The sequence below is a fragment of the Brachyistius frenatus genome, unplaced genomic scaffold, assembly GCF_029030835.1.
Source record: "Brachyistius frenatus isolate BFR_SWC_R1_liver_20210118 unplaced genomic scaffold, ASM2903083v1 Contig_8, whole genome shotgun sequence".
NCBI lineage: Eukaryota > Metazoa > Chordata > Actinopteri > Embiotocidae > Brachyistius > Brachyistius frenatus.
In genome coordinates this window covers 7,640,591-7,667,997 of record NW_027210607.1, presented here as the reverse complement: position 1 = coordinate 7,667,997, position 27,407 = coordinate 7,640,591, and the positions used below count along the sequence as shown (strand labels likewise).

The following is a 27,407-nucleotide window of genomic DNA, read 5'->3' as shown; positions in this document are numbered from 1 at the left end:
AAGGAGGAGCAATTTGCCTCTCTGTTTGTCCATCACTTTTAAAGGTTGCTAATTAACACATTTTATCTTCTTTGTTGAATCCACAATAAAGCTGAAGTGTAAAACGTTTTAGTTTTATGGGACTTCTCAATCAGACTGTTCTTGGCTGGGCTGTGTAACTTCCCTGCTATTGTCTGGCAAGCTCAATGTGACAAGTGTCCAGAACATTACAAGTCATTTGTAAATGTAATGCTCTGATAAAGTTGTGATCTAAATCAGCTTAATTTATGATGGGGAAACTAAGCCTTTTCTGAAAGCTCTGAAATATCTGACTCGGGGCTCAAATAGAAGTGTGTAAAAATGAATCACTTCAGGCTGTCTGAAAGTCTGCCATCCAATGTATATAATTAAGATATAATGGATAAAATGGTATATTGTCCATCATCATCATCATCATCATCAGTTTTAGTCATTGTAAGAGATTGACAATTAAAAAAGATCAGAGAAATGTCATTAAATATTGGTGTTTAATGGAACCCCCTTTCATTTCATACAGGTTTTACTTTTAATTACATAAATATAAAAGTACAATCATTGGTATAAATGTGCAACTTGCAAACAATTAATTTGCATACATTAACTGGATGTTACACCACGATGCAAGCAACATGAGACACATACCAGGGTGTATGAAATGTGGATGTCAATAGAGTCAAAGGTCAACATAACTGTGGCTCACAGACGAATGATGCATCTTCTAAATGGAGATCTGAATGTAGGTTGTGGCTTCCTATTATCAGTCTTTAAAAAAAAAAAAATCTAATAAGAAAAAACAGACAAATGTCTTGTGTATTTGAAAATCAAGCTCCCGATCAAAGCCAACAATGTTACTCTCGCTAAAGATCACAAGCAGTCAAACAGAGCAAATAATACCTCATTCTGCTGCTGCTGAGCCACTCAGTTGTTTACCTGCCTGCTGCTGGTTCCAATGTGCTCCAGCCAAATGAATGTAAATACATTTTGCTCCTGAAACAAGCAGCTTTAGCAGTCTTAAAATAAAAAAGAGTTCATCCACTCTTCCTCAGCAGAAAGTGTGGAGAGAGCAAAGTGTAATGCATTATACTGTACTGTGATTACAGAGATATCTGCTGAATAAATGATAATGCCACCAGCACCATCAACAGCTTTCAAGATTAACACTTTACAACATCTGCAGTCTCTTCTCATGTAGAGCAAATTGTTTTATTATTGGACTTGTGATGGCCATGGATGCAAGACAGCTTAATGGAGCCATTTGACAGTCTAACAGCTGTTGAATACAGAGCAGGTATTTCAGTGTAAATACAGTAAAATATGTGGTGACTGGAAATAAACACTGTCAGTGGTGCTTTTAACAATTCAAGTTTAAATTAACACTATCAACTTTACTATGATTCATGCAGTGCTGTGATCCAAGTCTTCTATGTTCACCCTTATTATTTACAAAGAGTGCGGACTACAATTTTGCATCACTTCAGTCTAATTTTGTGTTTGACGTGAACATGAATTAGTCAATTACACTAAAAAGAAAAGCAGTTGATATCACATTTGAGAGGCATTTCTGCTGTTAACAAATACAAAGATAGAGTAAATCCTAAGACCACCTGTCTCCTCTTACAGAAGATACAGAGGACAGTGGGGCAGTTAAAACCATTGCAATCAATGGAGATCAATTTTGCAAAATGCAAAAGGATTGTATGGTACAATACACAAGCTCTACACACTATAGTCATTTTCAATAAGGAACCTTTTTGTAATATGCAAGGACTAAAGTAGGGCAATTGATTTAAAGCCAAGCATGCATTTTAGGTGAGCAAACATTACTCTAAATACTATATTTAGTGTCTTAAAAGCTTGATGTGTTTACATTGTAATGGATATTATATTGAGTCAAATAACTTATTAGGGGCTTATGTTTAGGGAAGCATTTAAGATAACATCACAGTCCTTTAATTCAAACTTTCAGTCCTTTTTATACTTAAAAAATGCAAACTAACACAAATGATCCTTGTTGACTTGACTGCTGAGGTTAAGGATACAGTGCAGTTGATAGCAACAGGAAAGATCCTGAAACTTCCGCCACTATAGCCTTGAACCTCAGAGGGAAAATGAAAGTTCATGTATAACATCATTTAGGAATTATTATTCTAGAAAAATGCCAGCAAAACTTTCCCCTTTTTGAGACATAATACAGTAGGGCAACACCACTGAATCCAAACTACAGTATGTCATTTGCCACAGCATGTCTATGACCAGGGTTTGGCACTTTTTCGCGGTTTTCAATGTCACTGCTTTCAGTCAGCCCGGTATGGTGCTAAAGAGTGTAATACACCTGTCAGTCCACAAAAGGATACCTCGTCAGTGCCACGTTTTGTCTTGCATAGGCATGAAAAGTATACGTATGTAGGATCAGGGTCAAAGAAAGAGGTCATGCAACAAAGTACAAAGTGTGAAAAAATGTACGTCGGCAGGAGATCATGGGTGGTTGGATCAAACAAACGTATGGCTTCCACTTAGAAAACCACTGTTTGAGTAGCCTGGTATTACCAGACCCAAATCTTCTGTGTGAATATATGGGTCTGGCCATGCTTGAATCATTTCCAATCATTGCATCCCCTTGAGTGAAGACCAGGTTCATTTCGAAACCATTGGTGCAGGCTTTAACCAATCGGCATTGGCCACCGTGCCAAAGCTCATCGCACTAAGCTACCTCCACTGGTCCATGATTGGGCCGCCCTTCCATGCAAACATGAATACAAACAAGACTGTAATCACAGCGAAGAAAACTGAGGCTGTGAGCAACAGTCTGGTGGAGCCAGGCTAGTGTTCGGGTCCCTGAAAAAACAAAAGTCATAGTGGATTTTGATTCAGTATTGTAAGTTACTTGCATAATGTTATGTATTTAAAGTTACATAATGTACATTAAAGAATTTACGTGACATATGATGTTACATACAATTACTTATTCTAACCTAACTCATGATCTTTTCCTGAATCCAACCATATGGTTCTTTGTTGCCTAAACCTAAGGCAACTTACTTTTTATGCCTTGGTGATGCAAAACGAGACACTGACACGCTATCCTCTGGTGGACTGACAAGGTATATTACATGCTCTGGTGTGATACCGGGCTGCATCATCTGTGATCTGTGTGCAAAGCATGAACCCTCCCCCCCATGTTGCTGCAAGCTTCACATCACCAACATATACTCACTTCACTACTAATGAGCCACTCTTTTGGGAATTGTTCAAATAATTAATTGACATTTTGGGAAATACGTGTAATTGCTTTCATGTTGAAAATTAGATGAGCAGACTAGTACGATTGGATGGAAGTATGTGTATTTCATAAAATGTTAAACTGCTCTTTAACATCTTGGAAAGCGTTGTTTCTGTTGTTTTTCTAGTATTTATGGGGTAGTTATGTTCTGAATACTGCATCTTGTGTATCTACTGACTGACTCACTGTATAAGAGACATGTGACAGTGAGACTTTTTCAATCATCCACAAGTAGATATTTGAAAGCTATATGTAGAAAAATAGACAGTACTCTGTTTTATATACAGCTATCTTGTATGGCTTTACCATAATGGCATGCAGGAAAAACTAAGACAAGCCTGAAGATTTAACTACCTGAGTCATTTTCTCTATTCCACTCGGTGAGACTGGGGAGAAAAGGAAATTATTCAGATCTATGCACTGAAATGGTGAAAATCAACAAAGGATAGATCCAGATCCAATTCACGCCTTATTGAAAAAGCTTTTTCCTTTTTTTTTTTTTCTCAAGACATTCCAATGCTATATATACAGTATACATTTATGGCATGTCTCATATTCACAGTGTAAAAGTGATGAGCGTGGGGAGAGAGCTGAGATTTGCAAGAAAAAGGAAGCAGGAGGGTTTTGGTGCAGTGTGTGTGAAGTGAATGCAGAGATGACATGATAAAGAGGAGAGCAGGCTGGGAGGGACATTCAATTTTGAAGATGGACGCCAGGGAAAGTTGGGTCCTTGGCTGAGAGAGGCCACTCGCTCCTGGCATGAATTTGGTTGTGAAGGGAGTCTATTAACAGCACCTCCTCTACCTCCGCTGCTGTCAACAGCTCCTTTTGCTTGTACCCCTCCTTCATCTCCGCCTCCTGGACGGTTTAACTATCAGTGTCTCCTCATCTGTCTCGCTGTTTACAAACATCAAACACCCTCACATGGCTTTAAATCACCGCTTCATCGGAAGAGATATTTGCCGGCAACAAGGACATTGATCGTTAAACCTGACAGGGCAGCACCGTATCCTACACAAACACCGTCCATCCATTAAACCTTGGCTGCACAGTCAAATCAAAGTGAAATCAAGTGGAAAATCAGTCTTTGTAAGCCTTTTTTTTCTTACAGAAAGAAACCTACAAATGGAAAGAAGACTCCTTCGATGACTAAAGAAAATCCTCACAATAATAAATCAGTGCAAGTGAGAAAATCCTTCAGGGCTTTGTTTTCCACTCCAGCATCTGAAATTGACCCGGCTACTTTTAATCTGCATCATTTAACATAATGTGCATGTGGGATAAAACCATCTATAATTCATCTCCCTGTCCACTGCCCCCCACTCCGTTACATTTCACTTCCAACAAACAAAATTGTTTCTCATATATTCTGTTTCACTAATACATGTCTACGTCCTGCATTCAAAGAGTAATTAAAAACACTGCAAACCTTTATCGTTTATTTTCCTTGCAGACAGCTGTCATCTTGAAAGAAAGAGTTGGAAAGTGCCTTCTTTTACCCTTCAAGTCAAAGTCTTTGGCCGCCGAAGCATGTTCTTAGCTGATAGGAAGGTCGGCTTCCTCCCTCTCTCTCTTGAAATTTATTCTTCAACCCTGCTCTTTTCTCCATTTTGAGCAATAGGAAATTTCTCTTTGTAGCCTGTTAGTGTGGCGCTCTCAAACCGCCCTTCCCTACAACCCTGTTGAAATCAACTACATCAACACCATGCTTGGAAACTCTACCTCCCCCAGAAATGAAATCAAACACCTGAGGACAGAGCAGGGGGAAAAAGAATTGTTTTGCACAATCAATGCAAAAATGCATGAGGAGTAAAATGCATAGATCAGTATGTGCTATATCATTCAACGATTACACTTGTTTATATCAGCATTCAGTATGTACATATAGATAAACTGGCAAACCCCCAAAAAGTAAAGACTGCACTTTGTGCTCCCCTTGGCTGCTTCACACCACAACACCACAGTTGTATACGCCTGATATGATATATATGGAGCGGGTACAGCAGACTATAACCTCTGCAGACTAACACTGGTATTTAAGAGACTTCTAGTGAGTGAGTTGTTCTGGGTTGGGTTTGAGGTGAATGAAATGGGTGATGGGTGGTCCCCATGCTTCCGGATAAACTTGTGGATCTTTTTTTGGTGATAACTCTGTGGTTCTCTCTTCATGCCATCATCATTAAATCATCACCATCGTTACCTGTATTATCCCAGCAGGCTTGAAATTCCAACCAAAAGTATCAAAAAAGTCATATGTGTCATGCATAACAAGTTACATTGACAACCCCTTCCAAAAGCCTTGTATTTCTATATGGCAAATAACCTGTTTGTTATACAGTATGAGAACGCTCCTGTACTTAGTTTTTGTTGTCACTGAGTCCTCTACCTGGAGTTACTTGTCTCTGCCAGCCTGTTGTTCATAATACCGAGGGCACCAACCCCCCCAGAGAAACCGTTGTGGCGTGAGCTGCCACAGACTGTCCTGGGATATCCATTGGCAGAGTCAGACAGCTGCTTCTGCATGATGGCCAGCGATACCTTGTTAGAGGCTGCCAGGTCTTTCATAGAGATCATCTCCCCTGATAGTCTACGTCCCTCTGTGTCGCTGTCGCAAGGTCCGTCTGAGTCGGGCGCCTGGCCACACCGAGCCTGGCGACCCTTGGAGCCCGGGCGGATGGCATTGCGTCTGCCCAGGAAGGCGTTGGCCTTATTGCACCGTTGGCAAAACAAGCAGCTCATTTTCTCCAGCATCCAGTTGAGCACCTGCTTGATGACAATAGAGATGACATTGAACAGCGAGTAGATGCAGCACACGCCCATTAGCATGAAGAAGAAGTTGGCCACCCTGTAGAGGCTTTGGTGTTCGTAAACCGCGCTCTGGCTGCTGACAAAGTCCCCAAAGCCGATTGTGCTGAAGGTGACAAAGCAGAAGTAAAGTGAATCTAAGTAAGCCCAGCCCTCCACGGGGGTGTACATGGCTGACGCACAGCAGGAGATGGTGATGGCTGACAGGCAGAGAATCAGCATCACGTGGTACACAGAAGGCTTCCATCCTGGGAGGGAGTAGGCTGAGAAGTCATGGCGAATGCCCGGCGGTAGAAGACCACTGTTCCTGATTCGCCGCTCCCTCACAGCCTTCATCACCACGGCCAGGAGCGTGATGATGCGTTCCAGGAAGAGGTTAAAGAAAAGGATAGTGGCAGCACAGCCCAGAAGCCCGTAAAAGATCAGAAACACCTTGCCGGCAATTGTCACAGGTGTTGTCATCCCGAAACCTGCAGAGACAGTACAGGGATATGAGAGAGTTAGTCCTGAAACTGAGCCAAAAACAGATTCTCACCAAAAAGATGTTTTCAGCTTCCTCACAATAAATTATGTCTTGTTTGACACAAGGGAAATGATGTGTATTAGCATAGAAGCCTCAAATCTAAATTAGGTTTTTAAATGAGGCTCAAATAATACTATCTTAGTAATTAAAAATGATGTGAAGAAGGGGATTGAGTGGAGTACTGACAAATAACATGCAGAAAATACCAGATAGTCATTTGTGTTGATGGTGATGCAAGAATGTAAGCTTTCTACTGGAAGAAGAGTGCATGTAAAGTCTTATAATAGGCAGCGAAAGAAGGAATAATTTAAAAACAGTGCTTTGCATAGTGAATTAAGCTGAACGTTGGGAAGTACGAGAGAAGGAAGGAAAATTACAAAATTTTAAGTACTTTATTTTAAGCGAGCACTACACTTATCAAATGTCTACCAAAACAATAGTTTGCCAACTGGAAGGAAGTTTGTTATGATTTGTTTTGATATGATCAAAAATAAAAATAATATCCAATGATGGTCTAACACGTTATGTTTTATTCAATGCATACACACATTTTATAACATTAAATGCTATTATCAGTGAGTAATAATATAATGAAAAAAGTTAAAATGATATCATTGTATATTTGTATATTTTAAAAAAAGATTTGCATTTTGATATTGTATGTTTAAATACAGTATTTCATATGCTGTTTATTGTTGTTGTGGGAGTACAAAGACATGGGGATAGTTAGAGGGGAGGAGGATGTCAGGAATAAACTTAGGTAAGCCCTCTGTATATGTTTGGTTTTTTTCTTGTTTTCTCAGCTGTGTGGTTGGGCTTCCTGCTATCTTCCGATTGCTTCGTCAGTTTGACAGTGTTCGGGCTGACGAAGACGTAGAGAGGAGAGGAGAGGAGAGGAGAGGAGAGGAGAGGAGAGGAGAGGAGAGGAGAGGAGAGGAGAGGAGAGGAGAGGAGAGGAGAGGAGAGGAGAGGATGTTTATGGATTCTGCTACCTGCTGAAGTAGCACTCCTCAATCTGGAGGAGTGTCACTGGTGCAGCACTGATGTTAACACTGGCTAATGAGTGTCAGGGTAAGTGTGCACCATTGTTTCCCATCAGGTCCAATAAATATAATGAATTCTTTTAGCACATTAACCGCCACCACCACCAAAGAGAAGAGGTAGTTAAAAAAAAAAAACTATTATCAATTAAACTGACAAGGGAAAATGCAGTTTATATGGTCATATATTGTACATATGGTATATATAGTGGTTGATATCTGTACAAAATTTTGTGGCAGCCCATCTAGTAGTTTGGTTAGCTAGTGCCACACCATGAGCATGGCTCATGTCACATAATGTTGTAATGCTTCAGATGCCTCTTGGGACCCATTTGTGGTTTCTGGTTCCAATCACTGGTTTACAGCATAAGTGATTTTATCAGTACAAAACATCAATGTATGTTCTTAAACATCTAATACTGTATGTACAAAACAGTGTACTGTACTATTGTATTGTTATATTAATACAATATGTGGTTATTTTTTAGCATTCATTCAGCAGTCATATCCCTGATCCCAGGGCCACTGTGAGCACACACATGCACACACACTTAAACACAGACACAATGTCATTCCCCTTATCCACAGAACAGCAGATGGTATATTTGTCAAGTAAAATCGTGCTGAAAGATCAACGAGTTCACTTCCAGGCCAAGGTTAATTGATTTTTCCATCATGACTATCCTCCATTTCGGTCCTCTCAGAGCATTAGGGCCTCGCTTTCCCCCATTTTTCCACCAACCATCCTTGTCAGGTAATAAATGACATCAATATCTAGACAATGCTTCCTTTATGATCGCCAAAATGGCTTTTCTGACCTTATCTGTCGCACTGAAAACCACTCTCATGCGTGTTTGCTGTTGATATGTCGGGTCATTTAGATCAACGCTGATTGATACAGATTGTTTTATAGACAAGAAGGAATACAACCCCCACATGTCCACACAGGTATACACACCTCATGGCCACAAATAAACACACAGACACACTTGTGTAGGGTTTACACATCACCACAGACATCGAATTATCCGCTTTTGCGATCGTGACAGAGTTCAGTAACAGACACTCAGGCAACATTGGGACAAAAAGGTGAGGGGCAGCAATTACCCAAATTAAGCCCTTCAGTAAAATCTTATTTCAGTGTTTAATTAATTAGCAGCCCAAGTCTCGCTAACCGAGCTGAAACACGTGAAAACCGATTACATCTTCTCAGTGCTCCCAGAGACAGTCTTCCGCACCGTCTCTCATTACAGAGTAAATTACCTGGGAGAGGAAAAGGCATCCAGGCATCGATTCAGTGTAGCATTTCAGAGCCAGTACCCCAGACTACTGTGTCAAGATGCATTAGGGAAAACAGAACAATAATAGAAAGCAAAGGGCAGGTGAGATAAAAAACCAAAGGGGCAAACATTGTGTTTCTTTATTCAGAAAGACTTCTTCATTCATACAAGGTAACGACTGAAGTCCCAAGACATGCAGCCCTGCTGCTGAACCCAGCATACACTTTAATCTCTCCACTGCGTCCAAGCCAAGATAAGTCATTAAATTCAGCAGAACTTGATAAAGCAGGAAATCCTACGTGTGCAAATCCAATTCAATCAGAGCCTTGGGAGACTATTTATTCATTAACATTAAATAAAGTATGATCAACCCAACATAGAAAATTATGTTATGCTGTAATGGCTAATGATGCTTACATGCATAATTACACACCAGCGATTCAACCAGAAGGAAAATGATGGAAATGGTGCCATTAGTATCCATTAATTCCCATTTGACAGTTATAAGAGAAGAAGAAGTTTCTCTAATGGTTATCAGACTGTGGAGACATGAAATCAGGGGAAAGACCAAAATAGATTGCCACTGGACTGTAGTGAACTCAGCATTTAGGTTGTCCGTTATCACCATCGAACGAGTCTAAATCAGATGTTCTCAGCAGCTATCAGTAAAGTGACACAATTTAGATTGAGCCACTCTCATTACAGTCCATCGGCAAATTGCAGTGGTTCATTAAGTTGTGTAGTAAAGTTGGGGCCTTAACAAATCACACAAATTACTGAGGGTGATGCTAATAGATATATTGATGGACTTCATGGGTGCTTTGCGTTTCATTTACTATAGTTAGCAGACCGCTCGCCTCTAAACAGCAATCAATCATTAAACTTTAGTCTGAAGAGCCACTCTGAGTGCAGGAGAACTGCCCAAAATCTAAAACAGACATTTCATTATCTGCAGAGTTGGCAGCACAAAGGAGTTAACAGCAGCTATTGAATAACCTATAAAGTGCACCGTTCAATCACTCCTCAGCCCAGGGACTGAAATATCCTCTGGCAAAATGTGATGAAATATATACTATATATACTACAACAGGAGTTTGTCTATGGAAACAATGAGGTAGTAAATTATTTCCCAATAATCATATAGATATTCTCACTGAAGAGTTTAAGTGACAAATTATAATCAATTTTCACACGTGGTTAATGGCTGGAGATATTTTGCTGTCAATATCCCATTAAATGAACAAAACTAGCAATGTGTTTGACTGCCTCTCAATACTTTCCAACTTTCCTGCTCAGTCTGTGGCACTCAGTCTAAAGCCCTTTACTTCCCACGGAGAATGTAAATCTTTAAAGCTGCTAAATCAAAATATTTATGAGTGTGTAATATGAAAGGGTCTGCTTAACGAGACAAACGTTCAGATAATTATTATCTAACTCTGCAGTTCACTTCAGCTCTAATGAGTCTTTTAGTGGCTTCCAGTGAATTGTTCTGAATGTGAGGCCGGCAACTGTAATGTTTTGATTTTGTCCAACTCCTTCCATCGACCCTACTTCCCAGCCCTGCAAAAAAGCTACAAATTCTAAAACATGGATCTTTAACACACATATCTTCAACCCAACAGGACAGAAGACCGATACAATCACCACTGTTTCAAGATTGTGTCACCAATTCAGTATCTGACCAAATGTGAAGTATGGTCACAATCTCCCCTTCTGTTCCTGAGTAATGGCATCATGTTCGCAAGAGTGGGCCAGGCATGAGGCTACAGTGGCTTCTTGTGTATCCTTGAGTCCCAAGTGAACGTTTGTGCCACATTTGAAGAAATTAGGTCAAGGTGTTTCTGAGACATTGAGTTCATAATAATGGGATTGATGGGATGTGAGGTCACAGTGATCTTTGACCTCTAAACTCTTATTAGTTCTTTGAGTCCAAGTGAACGTTTGTGCCAAATTTAAAGAGAGTCCCTCAAGGCGTCACTGAGGTATCCTGTTTAAAAGACTGGGGCTCATTGAGTGGTTGATAGAGAACAAAAACAGAGCTAAAAGAAAAATATTGGACTTGTATTTCCAGGTGGTCAGAATCTGACACCTAATGAATGATAATGTTATCCTGTAGCTGCTCAATGTGCAAATAAGCCACTGTTTGCCAACAAGTCAACCATATCAACATACAAACAAGTAAAAAGCTCGAGCAAGCTTTGGCCACACAAACAATAGTTGTTTGTTGAATTTTTTTGCAACGTTGTTTGTTGTGCATAAGAAAAATTGGCAGTTTAAGTGAATTATTTTTAAAAGGAAACATTTGTAAACAGCTGAAATGAAAATAACAAAATAGGACACATTATTTAGTTGTCAGTTTAAAATAAAATGAAGGTGAAATATTTTACTCAATACCAAGTATGTCTCGTGAAGTTATTGCAGTTGGACGTTGTGTCATATTTGATCAAAGCTCACTTGACACCTTTTACAAAATAAAGAATCCTGAAAAAAGATATTGATTCAATTATCTAGAAAATGGACTCTCAAAGCTAAAAGCCCATAAAGCCGACTACATTTCAATCTCATGCAGCGGTGTAGAAATAATGAGTTCAGATGATAATTGAGGGAATGTGAAGTAAAGTGAAAATTAATTGGAAACAGCTAAGAAGATAGAAGGCACAATGTAGGTAAAATATAAAAGAGACAATTCAAGTGGGTAAAAGCTCCTAATGGAAAACCCACATGAGAAGAAAGGCCAACTAAGAGCACTTTAGAGTCATGTGTTATTTTTGAGTGAAGGACATGTACTCTACATTCACTTTATGAAGGTCACTATATGTCATTAAAGGCAACGGCATCCCACACAACTCCCTGAAGCCTAATTCTGGACCCAGAAATTCATTATGTGGCTGCTTTGCAAACCAAAAATCTAATCTCTGCGTCCTGTGGCCACATGTCCTCTATTAATGTGCTTAAAAACAATCTCCCAGCCCAACCAAATGTGTCCCACCAGTGGGCGCTGCCTTAAATTGGCCTGATAGGAGCAGCAGCAGATAACGCCACGCATGCCGATGCCTCTGATGACTGTGTTTCTGTGACGAGCAGGAAATTATTACGGACGTGGCATGGCGGGGGTCTGAAGACAGGACAGAGGGCTGGGGGAGCAGCAACATGGTCAGACCTGAGACACCACCACACCATCTGCTGAGGAGCAGCCATGAGTACTGGCAGACTGACAGGAGTAGTCACACTGTGCTGCCAGTTTTACAAAAAGCAGATGATACAATAGGTCAAATAATGCCAAGTGTAGTGTGAGATGTGGCTGTATTGTTGTATCTGTGCACTGTATGCACAAATTAAACAAAGTCTAAGTATTACATGAGCAAAAACACCTGATGCAAAGACATGTAACAAATGTTTTTATGGTGCCATGAAGCACAATAATGTGGCTTCGAGTCTCTCGCCCCCAACACAATATAGCCAATACATTAATGGTATGTGTTCTACATGTCAAAGCGTTCGTAATGAGGCTTTTGTGTCACAATAGGCTGTGCAGTAATAAGAAATATTGCGCTGATGTGATCATAAAGAAACGTGTGGGTAACATTCATTAAAGCGGGTCGATACAGATATAAATTATAACGGTTTGTATACCCGGCCTACGCACAGAAAGAACTAACAATATAATACAAACCAGTCTATAATCTAAAATGCACTCTTTTGCAGCTTTTATAATTATTTCGGCTCCTCTGCAACTGAATTTAGTCCTGTTTTTGTATCTCAGTAGTTAATTCTCTGGCAAAGAGAGCCGGGAGGACTGATGAGTCCACCATAGTCCGTATTGATTCATTGTCAAAGAAAAAAAAAAAAAAATGCTGCATTCTCTTTGGATCCGTGCCAACATTTATTTCTTTGTCTCCATTTTTCGATATGTTTTTCATCTCCGTAGGATTTTGAAAGAAATCAAAAGACAGTTCACAGATAGCAAAGCAGGAGCTTAAGTAAGCAAAAATAAAATTAAGGTTCATGCGGCTTCCGTGTTCATCTGCAAACAGTAACACAGATTTTGTCCTTTCATGTGGGGAGTCATTCTCTCATCAGATTAATAGCTTTTGCCTGATGGATGTAAAGGCCATGTCCTTGTGTTTCCTATTATCTTGCACTGTATGCACTGTCAATGTTTGAATAAAAGCTTAGCTACATAGAGCCCCCTTGTTTTATTCCACAAAGTAAACACACCTGTCCAGGTGGAACTTTCGAAACACTATAACCATCAGATTAGTGTGCTAAGCCTCCATGTTCATTTACTAGATGACACAGATAGGGGGCTTATACAGTATCATGTTAACACTACTGTATGTCCTCCATAGCTCTGCTTTAGATTTTTAGCTATTACATGAAACCTTAAAATAAGATACCAGCAGGAAAAGAAGCCTTAAGGTTCTGCAGACAATCTTTTAATGTTTTTTCCTTGCTACTAATGTGAGAGCACAAGTTTAACGCTGTGCAACAACTCGATTCCTGTTAGGGGCTAAATTACTGACAGCTGCAATAATGATCTCGGATCATACACAGAGAAGCCACAGAGAGCTGTCGTCAATGAATAATGAGGCAATGCTCTGTTGCTCACAATTAAATATTGTTTTATTGTCTATTAACTGAATGTGCCCACTATGAGTCTGACTCCACCGGAGGCTCCCAGCCGGGAGGTATAGCAGAATCATTTGTAAATGCTGGCATGAGCACAGAATATGTTTGGCTGCGTGTTATCCTGTCATTTTTTTATGGATCATAATTCTTTCATCGCAAAAAAAAAAGCATGCCAAAATAAATGTGTCCAAGTGGCAATGAGCTGAAGAGATTTGTGTTAGAGAAGAGGTCAGACACTTGAATGATCTCAATTCGAAGGTGCTTTAGGCTCAATGCTGTTAATCTCCAGCCAGCTGAGCTGCACAGTGGGCAGTGTAGATTCTCTGAGAAGCTCACATAGTTTTACTGAAATTATTCTCTATTCAAAAGGAGCAGGAGCAGGGTTTCCTCTAATTTAAACAGATTGTCTGGTACAGTGCAATATGCATGACTCATACTACTATAAGTGATCTATGATCTCATGATCCAGAGATGACATAGTGCTCCGTCAGGTTTTTTTCAGGTTTTAATCTAATCATAATGATCATTGATCTTACTGATTCAAGGTCATGCTCAGACGTCATGCGGCCTCTTCAATGCACAGTCTCTCATGAGTGACAATGTTATTGTGTTTGTTTGCTTTCGGAAGATCAAAGAAAAGAAATTATCACATTTGAGAACATTTTGATGGATCTGAAATCTGACAGTCGATCGAACTATTTCATATTTAATGAAATTCCAGTGTGTTACTTACATTGAGACGCTTCAACGATGTAATATTGCAGCATGTCTCCCTCCTGTTTCTGCTCTCACACAGGCAGCTCCTCCTTCACACAGAGACAGATGGATGGCTGCCAAATCAAGCTGTTCACCAACTTGCTGTTATCGTATTAACATTGATAACTATTTATATATATGACCCCAAGATGTAGATAAATGTTCTGCTGGTGCAAGAAATGAATCGCTATGCAGGCTTCTAGCAGCACACTTTGCCACTGCAAGTGTGTGTCTGACTTTCGCCAGAAGTTTGGAGACTTTTCTGCTTATGGGCAACGTTTATCTTTCAGAGATGCAAGTCAGCATTGACTTCAGCCCCAGTGCAAATTGGGTTGTCAGAGAAATTGATGATGATCAAAATATTAACACCAGGCTAAAATGTAGCATATCCGTCAAAATTAACTCTGACAGGGAGCAGGTCAGAGGGCTGCAGAGTGCAAACCGTATGAAGACTTCATCCTCTCTTTGCCTTGTTGGTGCAAAGAGCAGAATCAGTGAAATGCTAATCAGTGGGAGGAGGAGGAGGAGGAGGAAGCGGGGCAACTTTGCTGTGTCCTCTGAAATGATCTTGGTATCACTTGGCCATGATGATTTGAGCCTGTGAGTTACTGTTCGTAGGCGACCAGACACCTGAGCAAGTCAGCGCAGATTCATGATCGTCTGCGACGGAGCACTGAGGTGTGTACAGCTATCCTGTAAGACAGCAGTTAACTCTGATAGGGATTTATTGAAGCCTGGGCCTCTCAGCAGGTTTGCTTTGCACACATACACACACACACACACACACACACACACACACACACACACACACACACACACACACACACACACACACACACACACACACACACACACACACACACACACACACACACACACACACACACACAATCACACACGTACCCAGACCAGACCAGGAAGTACCCAGGAAGGAGAGGAACAGAGTGGAAGAAACAGATAGAAAGAATAAAAGCAGCCATTTCCTGGGTTACGTCATTGTCAATTTAACTTTTATCATCATACTATTGATGTTAATATTTTGTTATTTATTAACATTTAGACATTCTTTTACTACTCAGTTACCATTTTTGCAGTATTAAGCCATGTATTTCTTGTTAAAATTACACCCGTCAGAGACGATCCCACTTTTTTTTTGCTTTAATACATTTTGCTGCTAATACGTCGCAATTGATAATTGGTACTTGGACTGAAGTAAGATCTGAATACTTCTGATACGACTGCTGCACAGTGAAGCTAAAAGAAAAAAGAAAAAAAAAACATTGTTAAGTGGAAGAGGACTTTAAATGTTGTAAAATTCAAGACTGATGAATATAACTCATAGGAGTGGACAGTAGGACAGGGGAGGGAAGGGAGTGACCTCTCTTTTAACCCACTGTGAATGACAGGAAGTGGTGAGCTACCTGATGTAATCCCAAACCGAAATCTGTCTGCATCAGTGTCACCTGTCTATATGTGTGTCGACAGTATCGGTCTCATTCGAATTCAAGAGGGTTTTCTCACGTTGTTTTCAGATAGAATTGTTATTTCTGCTGTAGAACATCTGACTTACTCAGATTCCAGAATTCTTCTCTGTGATTTAACAGAACACAGTGATGTCAGAAATGGTTTGTTAGTTTAGAATTCAATATCAATTGTTTGCACTGAGGACCCGGAAAACACAGTGAAACTGCTCCTCGAGTACTTTGAAAACGTGAAACTTGATCGAAAGCATGTCGGTTACAACCGTTGCAAACAGAAACCTGCAGTCGTCTGGATCCACTGAGCACAACCACCATGTTTAATATATTAAACACTGCAAAAGTTTGTTTTTGTACACCAGGCTTTTGTACAGTAAATTGTAACCTTTAAAAGAGTAGTCTATGCTAATTGACCTATTGCAAAATAAAATGTATATTTAAAAAAAACAAAAAACAGCAAAGTACTAAATCATTTGTACGTATAAATGCCAGTTAAGATGTGAGATCAGGTTGAAACCAGAAATAAAATACAAACACAAAGAGAAAGTTGCCTCAAGCTGAGCTTCAGCTCAATCAGGCTACTTGGAGAAAAGACAGAGATATTTCATCTTCTATGAAAATACCTGAGACTACGTATATTTAAAAACTGTGAAAGTATCAATGATGTAGTTTGAGTTCAGTGTTGTGTTTTTTTTCATCTTTGTGACTAACTTCTTACTGGTCGACATTCAAGTAGTCTGAACATTGGCGTGATAAATTGTCTGTATTTATATTACGTCTTTTTACCTTAGCAGTCTAAAAAGCACTTTTTTTTTTTCCCATTTTCTTGGGAGAAACTTGGAGTTTAAGTGTCTTGCCCAAGGACAATTTGGCAATGTTCATCAGAAAGTTAGACAGAGGGAACCCAGTATTGAACCACCAACTTTACAGATTATGGGCAACTTGTTCTCTCATCTGAGCCACAGCTGCCCACACAAAGCTATATTTTTGAGTTTACTTGTAAGTTTATGCATGAAGTGTCGACTGAATGTATTGGTTTAACACATTTTCTCTCCATGTTTGTGTCTCAGGACCTGATGACTCAGATACAACCCTGGGACCTGCTGCCCAGCAGGATCAGTCTGTACAAGTTTAGGTGCTTCAGGTTCAGCTGCTGCTTCAGTAAAGTCACTGAGTGCAGAGATACTGATACCAAAGATATCGTGGAAGATCCTCAAGAAGAGGGCCAGTGAATCCCAAGGGCCCATCAGAGAAGTACAGACTTTGAGTACCACATTTCATGGCTAAAATAATAGTTACTCAGCTGTATTGTCTGTATTTTCTCTTCAGCTGGCCATGCTGAAAAGAATCCGTGGTCTTGATCCGGTTAATATCATTCAGTTCTTCGAAGACTGAACTCAGAGGGCAAACTTGTCTAGCATTTGAAATGTTAGACAATAATCTCAATGACCTGCTGAGGGAGAGAGGCAGCAAACCGCTCTCTCGTCAAGAAATCAAGCCCATCACACAGCAGGTAAGCCGATTTAATCATTTTCTGGCCACACTGCGATAGCAAAATCTATTTACTGATTTACAGTACAGTTCAAACATGTATTGATGGAAAAAGCTCACAAAAAATTCAACTGTGGAGTCTTAATTACTTGTTTTGTCCATGTAGCTGCTTACTGCCCTGAAGTCTCTGCGGTGTTTTGGTATCATTTGTACAAATTTCAAACCACATAATATCATGTCGGTGAATAAAAAAAAAAAGGGCTTCAGATTCAAACTCATTAATTTTGGCTCAGCGATCCAAGCAGCTAAAGTGGAGCGCGTTGCTGTCATGCAGCCCATTGGATATAGGTGGGTTTGCAGTTACTGTGTTCTGGCCTGAGGTTTATCAAATGCCACCAACAATTATTAATATGTAAAACTGTGCAGAAAGTCATTCCAATCTTGACTCCTGTCTTCCTCCTTTAGGTCTCCTGATGTTATTATGGGCCTTCCTATCTCCAAGGTTGTACATATGTGGTCTTTGGGTTGTGTTCTGGCACCCTTGTATCTCAGCAGCCCGCTGTTTCCTCAGCGCTGTCACTATTACTTGGTATGTCATAATAAACTTTATTTTAACTGTATAGTTTTATTTGGAAACCCACCTATAAACTTGAGTATGAGTGAGGCTTGAAGTTGCAAATCTGTCCTGCACGTCATCACACAAAGCAGATAGTTTTGTACTGAATGAAATTCCTGTAGTTGTTACAAAAATGAGAAGTATCTCAAATATTTTTTCTGTTTTTTTTAGATGCCTGTAGAATACAGAGCTGTGACAGGCTTCCCACTCAAATTCACAGAGGAAAATGTATCAGGTTGGACAGTCTTTATGACCTGGTGAAGGTAGGTGGCCTTTGTTTCTTTGTATAAATGCTGAACTACTGTAACTACTACATTTGTGAGTTACCATGTTGTTGTTTGCTAAATATGTATTTGAAAATGTTGCTGTACCAGAGCTGGACACATATAAGGACAGAAAAACATTTGACAGCCTCCTGAAGATGATGCTGCATCTAACTTCTCAGAGAAGAATCACATCAAGTGATGCACTGATGCACGTACTTTTGACTGAGCGCAAACTGGACAACAACGATGACATCAGCTCTCAGTAAATGATTATATGTGTCAGTCAACATTTTGGCCAACACTTTCCAAGATGGATGAATAAGTGGTGGGTTTTCTGAATGTTCTGAAATATTTTCTTTCATTCATGGATTTGTTGTCATTCCTCATCCAGTGACTTGGTGTCAGCTGCCTGTGTGAGTGTCCAACCAACAGAAGACACTGTTTCTGAGGTCCTGCAGAGCACTTCCAGATCAGCTGATGACTCTGCCTCTACAGATGAAGATTTAAGAAAGTCTGTAAGAGCAGAGTGCAATGACGCTGCCTTTACTCCAGCCTCGACAGCGGCTCCAACCACACCTGTTACGACTGACCTATATGAAGCTGTTTCAGCTGATGAATGATCTGCATCCTCGACTGCACTGCTTACGAGCCAGTCGCACCATCCTGGTTCAGCTGATGAAGCTGCTGCTGCTTCTGAGAATCAAGCCTCAGTTGCATCTATGATAACTGACCTAAATGACGCTGTTCCAGCTAATGTAGGTGCAGTCCACACTCCTGCTCCCGTTGAAGCTCCTGATCAAGCTACCGAAGCTGCTTGTGAAGCTACGTTTGACACTACTGGCGAGGCTTCTGCTGAAGTTACTAACGAAGCTGCTGGAACCAGAAACAATTGGAGCCGGCCTCTGAAAACAATCAGAAGATTTCTCTGCAGGATGTCTAAAGTTTTGTGATGTTGTTGCTCTGTAGATGTGGTGGAATGATTCTCTGTAGTCATTTACCACTTCATCTTGTAATTTATTATTAAAAAACAAAGAACATCTTCAGCGCAATCAAATATCTTCTGTTGCCTTAACTGTCAGCTGAAAAAGTAGAGCCTCAAAAGGAGCAGTGATTGCAGCAGCAGCAGTGGTATCAGCCTCAGTAACAGCAGTAATGTAGTATGAATAATAAAAATGTATGATGGTTGGCTTCCATTTAGTGTCTTACTCTGTTATTGTGTATGTTGGCTCACTGCCACACTGTTGAGGCTTACAAGGACTTAATAGTACAGAGCCATTGGCAATTTTATTATTAACACACCTGCACTGTTTCAACTATAACAAGTCAAAATGTCCTCTGTGAAAAAGGACCAAATCTAATATTGAAAATTAAAAGTTAGAAAGACCTCTGCCTGCTCCTGATTTCTGCTTGAGATGAGAAGCTACAGCCGATACAAGAAACCAAACAAACTCTAATACTTCTCTGAGAGTTTGTCACCATGACATAATCATTTATTTATAAAGTACTGAATACAGCAACTTTAAGGGAGAAATTCAGTATATTGCTGAGCTAATAATTTAGACATAATCCTGTTGACCTATTCAGTAGTGGCACTAGTCAGCTAAATTTTTGTGCTGAGTGTCTGGACTGCACACAACCTACAATGACCCCCAGTGCCTTTCATGTGACTGAAGGCCCTCTGTTTTCCATTTTTAACAGTGACATTTCCTCTGAGTCTGTGATTTCACAGAGCAGCCCCCAGAGATCTAAAGAGAAGAGAGGGAACAATAACACCAGCAGAAGCAAGGAGGAGAGGAGACTCCTACTGACAAGCTTCAAATGACTCTGGTAGGTAATCTTCATGTGATACGTAATGTACCTTTTATACATTAGGAGCAGCTTCTATTTTGGAACAAAGACGATTTAATATCAAAATGATTAAGTGAATGAATCTATCGTGTGTAGCCCAATGTCAAAAGTTAGAAGAAGTCCAAAGTAGTTAGGTTTGAAATAGATGTTAGACATGAATCAACAATGTCTGGGACAGACTGGCGACAGCACTGAAGTGTGAGACAGACAGCAAGGACAAGTCTGAAACATCGCTGTGCAGTAATGATTTTGGTCCCTTTCTCACCCGCCTCCCGAAAGCACATTCACAACATCCACCAACAGTAACAACAACACAGATGGTTTCGTCCCAGCGAGGCAGCAAGGAGCAGTTAATCTAAATAAGAGCACGACATCAAAGCAAAAACACGGCCTGCCATCAAGAATCCCCGCACTCTATCACGTGACATTTCAAACTGCTGAAATGCCAACTGCACGCTCCACCAGGTTGAGGTGATATGGTCGCGTAACCTCAGAAACGCGTGAATTACAAAACACCCTGCGGTACAGAGAGCAAATGTGGCTTGCAATTCCCTTCCTGATACATGGGCCCTGGTCACACAGGCATGTTATAGTCGCACAAATATCACAAGACTCAGCGAGACTCAGCAGCCAAATCAGCGCTTTCTAAATTGGCACAAGAACATGAGGAGACTAAAAAGCCATTCAGTCTAATTATTTACTAAAACTGCAGGAACGTGAAAGAGGGCATGGGTGATGATTTTTCTGAATCTTTTCTTTACATAAATCATTACGTTTCCTTGAGTTCAGAGTTTACATTTTCTTCATCACCACATATTTCAACTGAATACAATGTTAGAATGTCCTTCGTTACTTTATGATCAAATCATTGCCTCTTACATTGAGATTACAATATAATTATTTTTTAAACAATGAATATAAAAAAACAACAACCTGAGAAACAATGACACGCGTCCTCTCTGGCCTCCTGCAGTAGAGGCATCAGATCGTTAACAGGAATCTGAAGTCTCTACTTAACTGACGCGATCTTCTGTGATTTCGCAGATACTACAGAGTTGGTAGGACGATGCATCTTCGCTTCAAAGAGTTATTTGTCTCACATGGGACACATTTTGGGACATGAACATGATCTCACAAACACCTCTGAACCGACTCCAAAGTCCATTTCTGCAAAGTTGGCCAGGGCTTTGATGGATTATGGCAGTCTGTCTCGGCTTTTAATATCTTACCTGACTGTCCTGGCAGAAGCACTACTGTAGGATAACAGACCATATTTTAAACTCTACAGTGCTATCTTAGACACTACAAGCCAGTACTGGCAAAATTTGAAGGGATGTTACATTTCTGCACGTTGATAGATTGATTGAGTCCTTTTGTTACACAATAACATCTCTATAACCTAAAGCTAAGAGCTGTGTGACAAATGTTACTTTACTGTAAGGTTTATATTAACAAGGATTACTTTTATGTGTAAGAGGACAGTTAAATTAAGTTAGGCCCCAAATAAATAAATGCCCCAAATTTGTAAATGTCACAGTCACATGCTATCACTAAATGAAGATGACAAAGCTGACCTTTTAACCAGCAGCTAATTTACAAATTCACGAGACATTGAGCAATGTTAGCATTTATTGAGACGTGTTTTTAGCCAATTGTGACATTGAGCCCACCCTCCTGTTTTGTCTCTACCAACGCTGAAGGAAAATGTCTGCTACATGCTCTACTATGTTCACGAGCTGGTCGCGAACTTTGCCTTTTGAAAACAGCTGTCAGGAAACAGTGTAGATGAAAGCAGTGGGACTTAGCCGACAGAGTAAAGCTATGTACCGTAAAACCAAAACAATGAGCTGAAAGATGCTAAAACATATGCAGAGATGATTGTAGACTGTAGATTTAGATCCCATTTTTCTCAGGGTTTGATACAAGTGACTCATTTCACATTACACACAGTCATTTGATTCATACTTAGTATAGAAATATTGATAAGTGCCGCTTTAAGTTGAATTATGAGAAGTGTTTCCGATGCAACACCTCAAACTGCAACACAGAAAATACCACAGAGTTGCTTTCACACTTCCCTTATGGTGTCAAAACAAAGTGTACATTACAAAAAGCTAAGGATCATATTTCAACCCAGTGGTTTGCGATGGAAGAGATGATGAATATCTCAATGTATCCTGAGGGAAGAGCTCTGTCATCTCGCTGCAACACAGCCAGGGTCTAGCAGGATTTCATCTTCTCCCAACCCTGCCTCCCTCTGACATTTTTCCTCATTTTGCAAGTTTTAAACATAGGTTAAATCAGGCTATGTCTAAAGCAAAAAAACAAACAAACGGCATGTGGGTCTGTTGTGTGTTGTTTGTTAAACTGTCCTGTTTTACTTGTCTGCTTTTGTGGCTTCTCTGAGTGGGTGGATGTGAGTGTGATGGAGTAAGAAGCTGCAGATGCTGCCGGGGGCAAGAAGAGGCATGACAAAGTCCACCCCCAGGAATAAATAGCCCAAAACACAATCCCAATTTGCAGCTAAACAATATGATGAAAAGGGCTCAACAACGAACTGCCCTAAAACTGGCTTTATCCATTCAGTGTCAACAAGTGAAAAGATATCACTGAACTAGTTTTCAGACAAGTATTCCCCTTGTCAGCACTTCTAAACGCACAAATTATTTCTCCAAAATGTCATTGCAGCAATTTCCAATGGCACGTACAGGCCAACAATTGACCACAGAGAGCTGTCCTAATTGGCAGTCGTCAGCTATCAATCAGCCTTGAAGGTTAAAAATAGCTTTTGTATTGATGTCGACTCTGTTTACTGGACACTCTTGTGCCCTCCTTAATGAGAATGCAGACAGCAACGCTGTGTCTAAAAATGTAGGGCAACACAACACAAGAGGTGAATGCTAAAACAAGTCTTCAGTCCAGTGCAGCACAATAAGATGAATGAAAAAAAGAAACGAGTCTATTGGTCTGCTATGCTATGTTATACGTTAGACAGAACTGTGCAGAGTTTAATGTAAATGTCCACTTGCTCACAAAGACAGTTCCAACATGATGTTTAAACCATGTATTATAGGGACTGAATACCTAAGTCAAAGACACCCACACGATTGTGTTAAAAACTGCTCCTGAGCTCAAAAAAGTTTCAGCTTTGCTTCTGCTTGATGTGAATCTCTGCACATGGCCCTGCCTGCGCATTCCCACTCGTGACATAGACTCTGCATTGGGATGGTGTTACACAAAGAAAACCAGCTTTTCTGAAATTTATAATACAAAAGGTAGTAATTGACATTTTCGTTGAAGTTAGAGTTGCTTCTTTTACATTGGTTGGCAACAATGAAAATGCGTGGGAAATTAACACGAGTCACAATTTTTAGCAGGTTGAAAGGAATCTCATTTGCTTTGCAGTTTTTTATTATTATCAGTTGGAAACTTAAAACAAAACACTCAAAAACCACAAATGTCAAGCCGGAAAAAAATCAAAGGATCATCAAAGTCTAGATTTCTTCCTTTTCGCACCATCAAAGCCTGTAGCTACATGAATTTGTGCCTGTTCTTTTATAACTTAAATATTTGACTGGAAAACTGCTGGTAGTGCTAGGTGAAAAATTACCATGGGCATTTTCTGCATCCATAGATCATGGAAATACATCCAATAGTATAGTCAAAGATCTATTTATAGACCAAAGAGGTGGACTGACTGGCCCAACCACTGGATAGATTAAAGGTGACATCCCTCGGAAACAGTACCTCTTGTTTTGTTGACAACTGAGAAACCTCAGATAAAACTGCTCTACACCTGAGAACGTTTGTGTTTTACACAGTTAAACAGTGTGGTGAGTTGGTGTTGATAAACATTTGTTCACATCTATAACTTCCTCTTCTGAGGAAGATTGTCAAAGAGCTCATTTCGTTGCATTTGTTTCAGACATATTTTAGATGTATTTTGGCTGAGGTACATTTCCTGCGGCGTTTTCTGAAATTGTGAGACAACACATCATGTTCAACATCATGTTCAACACTAATTGATGGCGAACCTGGCTCCAACCCTGCATAAACAACTGCTTCAAGTGGTCACGTCTCCACTTTCATCCTTCAAAGCGATACTGTGGAGGCACATCAAGGGGAGCAAAGAGTCACTGCTGATTTGAAACCTCTGCCAAAGCAGAGTCAGAGTGTTTGGGAGGAGCTTCTCGAGTGCACAGGGGGATGCCGCTCTGATAGAGTTGTGTGGGAACGCCCCAAAATCCCTTTTATATCACCGGCTCACAAGCATGCAGAAAAAAGTAGCACACAAGCCAGAGGGTTTGGGGTGGAGGGGTGGGGGATCAAAGCTAGATCAGACTCCAGACAGAAATCCATGCAAGCATATGAAAAAGACAAATACTGTGAAGTGAATCTCCGCATCAACTTCTGTTCACCCTTTTTTTTTTCTCATGATAACTGGAGTACAAAGGGTTTTAACCTGCCGTAGACATGTATACAAACACAGCTGCTGCACTTCCCTCCTGTGAGTCGGTGAGTTGAGTGCACGGGCTCTCCGAGAGCTCTGTGTTTGTGCATTTGTGTATCTAAGAGCAGAAGCTGGAAGGGCCAATAAAGTTCTCCTGACAGATCTACAGTAAATAAAGCTGCGACAGGTTATCCGCTCATGTGGATGTAATTCTCCCCATACATCTGTACACAGCCATCAGTTTTCCCTATCACTCGCCTCCCCACAGCATTTAATTAAAAGGCATCACATTTTATATACTGTTTGTGTGTGTGTGCGTTGAGGGCAAGGACAGAGACAGACAGTTGCTGTCAGCTCAAATTATTACCTGGAGTGTTCATTTTCTTGTTCACTCACTCACTCACTCACTCACTCACTGTTAGCTGTGGCTCCTCTCTATCTGTCTGGGGGAGTGTGATGGTGGTGGTGGTGGTAGGGGTGGAGGGTAGAGTAGGTGTTGTGGCCATCAGACATGCAGTTCACCACACCACTGGCCCCCCCAGGGGTGCCCTGGGAGGGACACTTGCTCTTTTCTGACCTATCGCACAAGTAAATGTTAAATGGGGGAGGGGGGTGAGGTCAGAAGGGGCTTCTCATTGACATTCCTGTTGGTTTGAACCAAAGGTGGCAAAAAAGACTGCACCCATGGGTGCTGTCCTATAGCCAGGGATGAGTGTGCCGTTCCAAATGGCAGGCGACTCAGATGTCGCTCCCATTGCCAAAAGTCCCTCAGAGCCAAAATATAAGACATGACTGGAAAAATTTAAAAAACAAAAACATTTTAATCTGGGATTCTGTGTGTGAGCCAGCGGAAAGAAAGACGCACAAAAAGAGGCAGCTCCAGTCCTTTTGACATCTAGACTGGTTGTAATCATACGATTATTTAACAAATATCTATTTTATGCATTTATCAGCACAATAAGCCTCAAATCGGATCAGAATTTAGGCATTAATAGCCTATTTTAAAAAAGATTCAGCTTTCAACTGTCTTCATGGTGTGAGCTGGATATTATTATGCAAACTTAGAATTTGTTAATGTTTCATGTGGTTTGGCTACATATGGTTTTATATGGACTCATATATGTTTTTCAACATGTATTTAGAGGACAACATGTCTGTTACCAAATGGATACAAAGGTCAGGGAATTCATGCTGCAGAGATCACCCACCTATAGTCGATACCACTGTTCCAACAAAGTAAAAAGCCCCTGTAAAATCCCATCTTGGCCTCAGAGCATCAGCCCGGATCCCGGCGGCGATGGCAGCCTCGTACTCCCGTAGGAAGGAGTTGAGGTCCTGCAGGCTGATGTTGAAGGTCTCACTGAAGTTGAGCAGCGTCCCGTTCCAGCGGCCGTGAGCCCGCAGCTCCGAGGGCCTCTCTATGGCCGAGAAGACCGCAGCGCCGCAGAGCAGGTAGAGTACGATGAGGAGGGCAAGCAGCACGAAGCGCCCGTTGTCCTCGTTGAAGTGCAGGGAGCGGCAGCCTTGCAGTCGCTGGTCAGGCATCATCCAAATTTCAGCACCACTCGCGCGTCGGACAGCGACAAGCTCCACATCGGAGACGGCATTCACTCTTCTGCAGGTATCCTTTGGAAGTCACTGCTCTGCGCTCTCATCACTTCTACAGGCAACATTTCCTCTAGTTAACCCACTACGTTGTCTCATTGTAGTTGTGAAGTGATATTATCTGTAGCTGAAAGGCGGAAAAACGCCCCACTTGTGGATACAAGTCTACAGACACACCGGATAGTTCATGAGAGAGGCTGCCGGCGCATGCTTTCATGATAGATACACTTTCTCTTACGGTTATGGCAATGCAGTTGGTGTGAAGTGGAGTGCTGCTTAAATCCAACCGGAGGCGCTTCTTTGTGCAAAAGCAAGCAGTAGTAGTAGTAGTATCCTCTGCACCAAAATGTTCCTTTAAAAAAAATCCCGATGACGCGCGAAATTCTGCAAGTTACACATCTGTGGGTCGCAAAAACACTCCGTCCCTGCTCCCAAATAAAGTCCTCTGTCCTCGCTTATTATGGAGAAGTACGGAGCCGTAACCCTTCTGTGGTTATTGTAGTGGCTCATTGCATACCATCAGCGCATATGGTGAGATCACTCTTCGCTATAAATCAGAGGCGACAAGATCTCACCATTGAGGAGGAAAAACAGCCTGATATTCAGCTTGTGCAATTAGGCTGAGGAAAAGGAGGATTCCCGTGCGTCCTTAGTTGAGGTAGTCTTCAGAGTTAACAGGATTTACATTCTCAGTCGAGTGCAGCCGTTGTTACCTTGTGCCATGCGCACTGACGATGCTCCTCTCTGTGGGAACTCACTCTCTGCACCAGAGGCGCAAATGCAAAAGTACCTTGGGGAGCTAAGCTGCTTAAAAAGTTCCTCAAAAGCTTTAACACGGAGCCAAGAATGCAAGAATCAGAAAATGCAAATCAAAACAGAGAAATGACAAGTAGTGGTGGAAGAATATTGTGGAAATAGCTCTATTTTGTCAATTATCAATGATCCACTAAATGTCAATTATTTAGCCTAGAGAGAACAGCTTAGTACAAAATGGCTATTGAACATACAGTCACACTAAACAGAAAAAAGCAGCAAATCCTCCCAAATGAGAAGATGTAATGTTGAGCTGAAAGATCATATTAATTAATTATCAGAATAAAAATATATTTGTGAAGTGCTTGCTTTCTCAAACTGCAAGGCAACTAGTCAAGTAAACGTAATAAAGTCTACGTTCTCTCTTAAATATAATAAAGTAAAAGTAAATTGAAAATGTGTCAAACATGTGACTTGAAGAAAATGGTTGAAGACAGATGGACATGATGTCACCCTGCTGTCATAATTTCACTTGATCCAAATGAATAACAACCCTGTCAGGATGCTCT

General features: G+C 40.7%; 1 protein-coding gene across 1 annotated transcript; it reads right to left on the bottom strand.

Moving 5' to 3' along the window:
• Window positions 1-487: 487 nt before the first annotated feature.
• Window positions 488-26,796, bottom strand: kcnk12 (potassium channel, subfamily K, member 12). The gene is made up of 2 exons (XM_069690192.1): window positions 25,689-26,796; window positions 488-6,573 (listed from the first exon to the last, which is right to left on the bottom strand). The coding sequence occupies exons 1-2, from the start codon at window positions 26,026-26,028 to the stop codon at window positions 5,681-5,683; spliced, it is 1,233 nt and encodes a 410-aa protein (XP_069546293.1). The 5' UTR covers window positions 26,029-26,796; the 3' UTR covers window positions 488-5,680.
• Window positions 26,797-27,407: the final 611 nt, after the last annotated feature.